This window comes from Centrocercus urophasianus, unplaced genomic scaffold (assembly GCF_019232065.1).
Source record: "Centrocercus urophasianus isolate 14NV4802_14NV808 unplaced genomic scaffold, USGS_Curo_1.0 seq_476, whole genome shotgun sequence".
In the NCBI taxonomy this organism is placed as follows: domain Eukaryota; kingdom Metazoa; phylum Chordata; class Aves; order Galliformes; family Phasianidae; genus Centrocercus; species Centrocercus urophasianus.
This window is the reverse complement of record NW_024885062.1, coordinates 1-6,815: the sequence shown is the minus strand read 5'-3', so window position 1 is coordinate 6,815 and position 6,815 is coordinate 1. Positions and strand designations below refer to the sequence as shown.

The 6,815-nt window shown below is 57.6% G+C and overlaps 1 protein-coding gene across 1 annotated transcript; it reads right to left on the bottom strand.

The window, feature by feature from the left end:
- Window positions 1-2,155: 2,155 nt before the first annotated feature.
- Window positions 2,156-6,650, bottom strand: TRPV4 (transient receptor potential cation channel subfamily V member 4). Its single transcript, XM_042834571.1, has 15 exons — window positions 6,547-6,650; window positions 6,257-6,429; window positions 5,937-6,089; window positions 5,577-5,717; window positions 5,206-5,504; window positions 4,616-4,795; window positions 4,390-4,548; window positions 4,227-4,319; window positions 4,038-4,111; window positions 3,782-3,947; window positions 3,590-3,656; window positions 3,163-3,479; window positions 2,874-3,001; window positions 2,606-2,727; window positions 2,156-2,530 (listed from the first exon to the last, which is right to left on the bottom strand). Exons 1-15 carry the CDS (start codon window positions 6,648-6,650, stop codon window positions 2,421-2,423), a joined length of 2,286 nt encoding a protein of 761 aa, XP_042690505.1. The 3' UTR covers window positions 2,156-2,420.
- Between the last annotated feature and the right edge of the window lie 165 nt (window positions 6,651-6,815).

Sequence of the window (6,815 nt, the reverse complement as noted above, 5' to 3'; positions counted from 1 at the left end):
CACTGGTGGCACTGCTCCCCACCTGTGTGATGTTATTTGCCCCATAAAGTTGGCAGCTTCCCCCCGTGAGTGACAAGCAAGTTGCATATTAGGGTATGGGTACAAATGTTCTTCCCAAACCTACCAGAATGGGGATGGGGACAGGGATGGGCCACTGCTGCACCAGGCAGCTCCATCCATTTTGGTCGCGCTCTGCCATATGTATTTGTGGGGACAGCAAGCAGGCATAACAGCCAGTCAAGGCAAAAAGGAGGAACTGGGACAAAAGGACAACCAGAGGGACAGCAGTGTCCCATGGGGACACCCAGCAGTGCCACAGCCCGGCCGTGTGCCGGATGGAGATGGGAGGGAGCGCTCTGAGCTGTGCCCCAGCACATGGGGCAGTGCCACCTCCATGGCAGCACCGTCCCTGCCTGTGGAAGGGCAGCTTTTCTGCTCTGCAAATATCTTCCTATTAAAATAATCATCATAATTTTTGAGGCAGGCGCACGCCAGGCTGATATTAAACTTCGCAGCCGCCTTTGCTGGCTGAGAGCGAGGAGGAGAGACAGGCAATATAAATGGCACGGCTGCGAAAGGACTTAAAAAAACCCATCTCTCATTTTGATTGATATTAGCTTCACAAATTAAGCTTTAGATTTATCTAAAAATAAATTTGCTTCCTCGCTCCGCGTGCTGGATGACAAGTGCTTTTCTCTTCCCTTTGTTGGGTTTGTCATCGCCGGCACGGCAGCGTGGGAGGCGGGGGCTGCGCCCAGGGGGCTGCGGGGCACAGGGGGGTGGGCGTGAGGCAAACACAACTGTATGGGAACTGCTGAGTCCTGGCCTGAAACGCTGATTGAGCAGCTGGGGAGAGGACCAGGTCAGCCCTGGGAGCGCAGGTGGAGGCAATTCATGTGTGTGACCAGAAGGGGTGGAGGCTGCCTGCACCTCTCAGACCTCATTTAAGGCTGACTGCCACTGGGGAAGGATCTCTTTCTGGAGATTCCCTTTTAGTGAAGCTTTTGTCTATGAACCTGGAATCTTCTGATACAGGTGAGCAACCTTCTCTTCCTTTATGGTACCTTCCTATGGTGCTTCTGTCATCACACCTTCGTTGTAGCTCCTTTCCCATTGCATTGGTCTGTCCCATTGCTACTCAAGCCCTGAGTCACCATCCATGGAAGGAGCACAGGGATGATCCTATGATGCCACCATCATGGCCACAGTGTCCCTGTCGCCAGCAGTATGGCTGTGGTGACCACACTGACAGCGCTGTAGCCACAGTGTCCCCATCACCATCATGGCTACAGTGTCCTGATTGCTACCAACGCATCATGGAGTGCATCTCATAGGAGCCTAGGCCTGCTCCTCACACAGCCCCTAAAATCACACAGCCCTTACGTGCACATCTCTGCACCTTTAGGACTTGAGAATTTGCATGGGGAGAGGGAAATTGGTTTAATTCCCATTGCACTGGGAAATCCCAGCCTTGCAGCCAGGAGAGTGTTGAAGCTGGGGATGTGCTGGGCAGCATGCCTGCACGGCTGTGGGGATAGCGAAGTGCATCGTTCCCAAATACTGCCTGGCACGAAGGATGGAGCCTGCCTGCAGCTGCATCATCCCTGCAGCTCATCTTGTGATGCAGCCTGAGCCGAGAGCAGAACGCTCAGATCTTCCTAAGTAGTGATAATGAAACTTCTTCATTCCCTCACCCTGGGGAAATACTTAAACCGCGGTACGAGAGATATATGTAAATCACATTTAAGCGGAGACGGCACGGTTAGAGCTGACGGCGAGCCATCGGGTTCGAAGATGGAGCGTCCCCTTTTCTGCTCCATCATTTGCTCAGCGAGCTGCGCTGCTGTGCCACCGTGTCATCAACCATCAGCGGCCGCCAAATCGGCGCTCCTGAGCCGTGCGCTCCTCCAACGCCGGGAGCGGCATTGAGCGGAGTGTGCTGCCCTCCGGTGGGAGCGGGGAGCTCTGCGAGAGGGGCTGCGCTCAAGGGGTCGGCACTGCGGAGCGGCACGGCAGGCACTGCGCAGCTCCCCCGTCCCTCCCGCAGCGACATTCTCCCTGCTGAGCCCGCTCGACGACACGAGGCCGTGGTGGCTGCTCTTTATTACGAAATAAATAGTCGTATAAATCTTGTGCAAAACAAACAAAACAGCCCAAAACCTTGGGGCAAAAGCCATTGGCCGTGGTGGTTGGTGGCAGGGGAGCTCCCAGCACCCAGCTGCTGGCACAATGGAGACAATGGTGCAGGAAAGCAAAGCGGTGGCACCGGAGACACCAGAATTGCCAGGACTGGGAGCCCAATGGGTTGGGCACTGCAGGGATATTGGCTGCACAAATCCCTGAGGAACAGACACACGCTGGTGCTGTGGGGCCAGGCAGAGTCCATGCTAGAGCAGGGAGCTGGGGTTCTGCCCGTGCCGTCACTCCCGTGCCTCTGCTGTGCCCATGGTCCCCAATGGCACAACCACATCCTCCGTTGGGCAGCTCTTGTTGAGCTCCACCACACGTGGCACCACCGTTGACCATCGATCTGCAGAAATGGAACACTCAGAGCCCCCAGCTCCATACTCACCTGTGGGCCCGGGGCTGCCCCCACCCCGCTCACCTCTCCGCAGCCGCCCCACGGTGTGAGAGAAGCCATAGTACTGGTATGTATCGCTCTTGCCCGGGTCCTCACTGATGATGCCCAGGTTCTGGTTCCAGTGGGACCAGTTCACCTCATCCACCCTGTGGAGAGAGCAGAGCTCCATATCCCCTTGTCCTTGTGCCATCCCGATACTTGTGATGCGAACCATTTCACTCTAATTAGGCTTAATAAGATCCCAACCTCACCACACCTTTCGGATCATGATACTGCAGGTCACTGCTCTTACCTGAAGCACCAGCGGCGGTCGGGGGTCCCATCAGTGCCCTTCCCCACGGTCACCATCTCCCCAGAGCGGAATGCTCTCCGCAGGAAGAGAGGGAAGGAGCGCTCGATGTCCAGGATGGTGGTGGCCCACTGCCAGGGACACCAGGGACCCTTCAGCCCCCTGGGGATGGAGGCATCAGGGTCCCTCGCCAAGGTGGTCATGCTCAGATGGAGGTTGGCATGGTGACCCCATGGCGTGGTGACTCTATGGCATGGTGACCCCATGGAGCTTGGCACTCCCAATGCTGTACCTGCAACTTCCAGATGTGTTTGCTCTCCTTGGACACCTGGCCCACAGTCTCACCCATGAGGGCGATAAGCATGTTGAGGAGCAGCACGAAGGTGAGGATGATGTAGGTGACAAGCAGGATGATGAAGACGCCTGGGTACTTGGCGCTCTCCAGCATCTCCAGATCACCCATGCCAATGGTGAGCTTGAAGAGGTCAAGCAGGAAGGTGCTGAAGGTCTGACTGTCCCGGCACGAGGGGTAGGTGGGCAGCGTGCAGTTAGAGTGCTCCTCACTGCAGGACTCGCTGCTGGGACACGGGTTCAGGAGGGACACCAGTGCTGGGGAGGAGGGACAGAGACAGAGTCTTCAGGGGCAGCACGAGGATAGAACACCATGCTGCCAGGCCTCCTCCTTCTCCATTGCAGGAGGAGAGCCTCAGGAGCCCTACCTGAGGCATAGCCAATCATGAAGAGCAGATAGACGAGGAGGAAGCGGAACAAGTCTTTGAAGAGGATCTGCAAGTGACAGAGATGATGGCTTCGAGCCCCATGCTGAGGGCTGCAGCGGTCCCACAGGGAAAAGACCACTTGGGTAACCCAACCACCTTGGGGAAGACCAGAAGATCCCAACACTACTGCACCTTCTGGATCATGATGCTGTAGGTCCCTGTCAGCTTGAGCCCTCGAGTGAAGTAGAGTGCGTTCATCCAGCCCAGGACCAAAGCAAAGACCATGACAGCCAGGTAAGCTTCAACGCCGCCCAAGTACAGCCCTGCCGTGATGATCACCAGCACCGAGTAGATGAAGCTGCAGAAGGGCATAACTGCTGCCAATAACTGACCCTTCAAGTGGAGGGTTGCTCCAACCCCAAGAGGTCCCCTGGGCATCCCTGCTTACTAGAGCAGCTGGAATGAGCCATCGATGAAGAATGAGTTCACACCTGGGCACTTCTTCATGAAGAGATCTTTGATCTGGAGAGAGAGGAGAGGTTGAAGAGGGGCTGGGTTCCAGTGTCTGGAGGGCACTGCAGTGGGACCGGTGCCTGGGGACATGGGGGTATCACCACCCGCTCCTCACGGCACTGACATTGGAGAAGAAGAAGAGGATGCCGGTGAGGAGGGTGATGATCTCCCCGGCCAGCCGCAGGTAGTCGATGGTCGTAGTGTAAGGGTATGGCGGCTGTGGGGAGAGCACACATCATCAGCACAACTCCAAGCCCACGCTCTGCCCTGTGTTCCCTGGCACTCACAGGGCCTTCCATGGGGCGGTAGTAGGCGATGAGAGTGAAGATGATCATGGCACAGAGGTAGGAGACCACGCTGATGTAGAAGGAGACGGCGCCGAACTTGCGCCACTTGTCGCGCAGCAGTTCGTTGATGGGCTCCACGGCCAACATCTCATGGCGGTTCTGTCGGGACGGGGGCAGCTCAGCGGGGAACCCAGCCCTGCGTCCCCATTCCCCGTTCCCTGCGCACCTCAATCTTGCTGTTGTAAACGAGGATCTCCAACACGGACACCTCCTCCCCACAGGTATCCAGTGAGGAGAGATCATAGAGTGAGGAGTAGACGGGGCCGTATGCCCAATCCTTGAACTTGCGTGAAAGGTGCCGGACGTCCTCATCTGCAATCTCCCGGCGGATGATGTGCTGGAAGATCTGATGGGGGGTCAGGGGGATGGATGGCCATGGGTTGCACCCATTTGTACCCGTGGCCACCCATCCTTGGGTGCTGGGATGCTGCAGCGATCCCCACATTGGTGTAGTTTGTGCATTTTTAACCAGCCCACATCGTGATGGCGAGCAATGGAAAAGGACAGGAGGTAGAGCCACCGTCCCTGGAGGTGTTCAAGAAAAAGTTAGATAGATGTGGCACTGAGTGACATGATCTCAGTCACAGGCATGGCTTAATGGTTGGACTCAACGATCTTAGTGGTCTTTCCAACCTTAATGATTCTATGACAAGATGTGCCAAGGCCAGGGGTTAATTAGGGAAAGGATGGGACGCAGAGAGGGTTTAATTAGCCACATTTCCCAGAGCGCATCCACCAGCCCCGCCATTGCCATACCCCGATCTTGCCGGTCTTGGCAGCCATCATGAGTGGAGAGAGGCCATCGTTGTTGAGCAGGGCCTCAAGGTTGGTGTCAGGGAATAGTTTGGCACATTTGATGAGGAGCAGGTCGTACATCTTGGTGACAAACTTGGTGTTCTCGCGGGTGTTGTCAGCGATGGCAACCAGAGCATGCAGCACGGTGTTGCCACGCGAGTCCTGGCGCCGCAGGTCTGCCTGCTTGTGCCCGTTCTCCGTCAGGTAGTGCACGATGTGGGGCTGGTTGGTGCAGGCAGCCAGTGAGAGGGGCAGCTCTCCTGCAGGGACAGCATACGATTGGGGACAGCCCTGGTGATGCGGCTGTGGGGCTGCCAGTCACCTCTGCTCACCAAAATAGAAGTAGCCGCCCTCATCCTTGGGCTGGAAGAAGCGACCACGGGCCTGGGCGTGCACATCGGCCCCCTTCTCCACCAGCAGCTCCACGTAGTGCTTGCAGCGGCGCTCAATGGCGATGTGCAGCGCTGTCTGACCTGCATTGCATCCCTGTCACCGTGCTCCCCATCACACCCCAAGATGAAGACCCCTAGATTCCATACTGCCCCCCGCTTTGGTTCCTGAGACTCCCAAAAGCCCTCCATCCCCGCACATTCCTAAGCTTTGCTGGGGTCCTCCATCTTCCCCAGATCCCTACTGCTTTGGTCCTTAAACCTCTCCATGGTCCCCCCCCATGGTCCCCACACATCCCCTACCTCGGTAGTAGACATCACGGAAGGGCGAGTTGATGAACTCCCGCATGTTTCCCGTCTTCTCGGCGATGTCCAGGAGGACGGGGATGGTGTCATTTTGGCCTGCACTCAGGTTAAGCAGCGCCTTGGGCAGGCACGTCTTCCCTGTTGAGGGCTCTGGGAATGGAAGGCGGTGAGACCCTAACCCACCAAACACCCAGTGCCTCCTAGGTGCTGCCACTGGGGCTGTACATCTCTGTCCCTATGGGGACATGGGGATTGCTGGTGGCTCTCCGTGGCCATGGTACAGCAGGGTCACAGGGCAGCCCACTACAGGCTCTCACCTCGGAACTCCTCATCCGTCAGACGCTTCTTGTGGGTGAGCAGGAAGGAAAGGAGACCCTCCAGGCCATCTGGGGACCCCCGGGAGACAATATCAAAGAGGATGGGTCTGTTGAACACCTTGAGGACAGGTGGTGGGTTGGGAGCCGGCCCCTTGGTGCCAGCCACCGGCTTCCTGCAACAGAACAGCACAGCTGCACGCTGGAGTCGATTCCTTCATCTGTGCCATCTAGGGTGCTCCTAGGGTCACCGCACAAAGCAGTCATGCAGTGATGATCCCAGCGGCACCCACGGGGCCAGGTGCTGCTGCGTTTTGTGGAGCACCAGGGATGGGATGCAGCCCACAGGCACGCAGTGCCAACGGGTCCCCCCCAGGTGTCGGGCACAGACCGGCATTGTGCGCCCGGCTGCGGGCGGGCCCCCCCCCCCGGCTCCGGTTTCCTGACGCAGCCCCAGGGCGGAGGCTCTCCTGAAAAGCCCTTTCATGCCAGGGCAGCCAGACGCCCGCACCGGAGGGAGCGGCCGCGGCACAGAGCCCTCTTTCACAGCATAGGGAAGGGA

Excerpts from the sequence above, each read along its gene's own strand:
- TRPV4 (XM_042834571.1), bottom strand. The coding sequence starts at position 6,650 with ATGCCGGTCTGTGCCCGACACCTGGGGGGGACCCGTTGGCACTGCGTG. Across the intron at positions 4,320-4,389 it reads ACCGCCCCATGGAAGGCCCT|CCGCCATACCCTTACACTAC; the intron begins GTGAGTGCCAGG and ends CTCTCCCCACAG. Across the intron at positions 3,657-3,781 it reads ACAGCATCATGATCCAGAAG|ATCCTCTTCAAAGACTTGTT; the intron begins GTGCAGTAGTGT and ends TGTCACTTGCAG.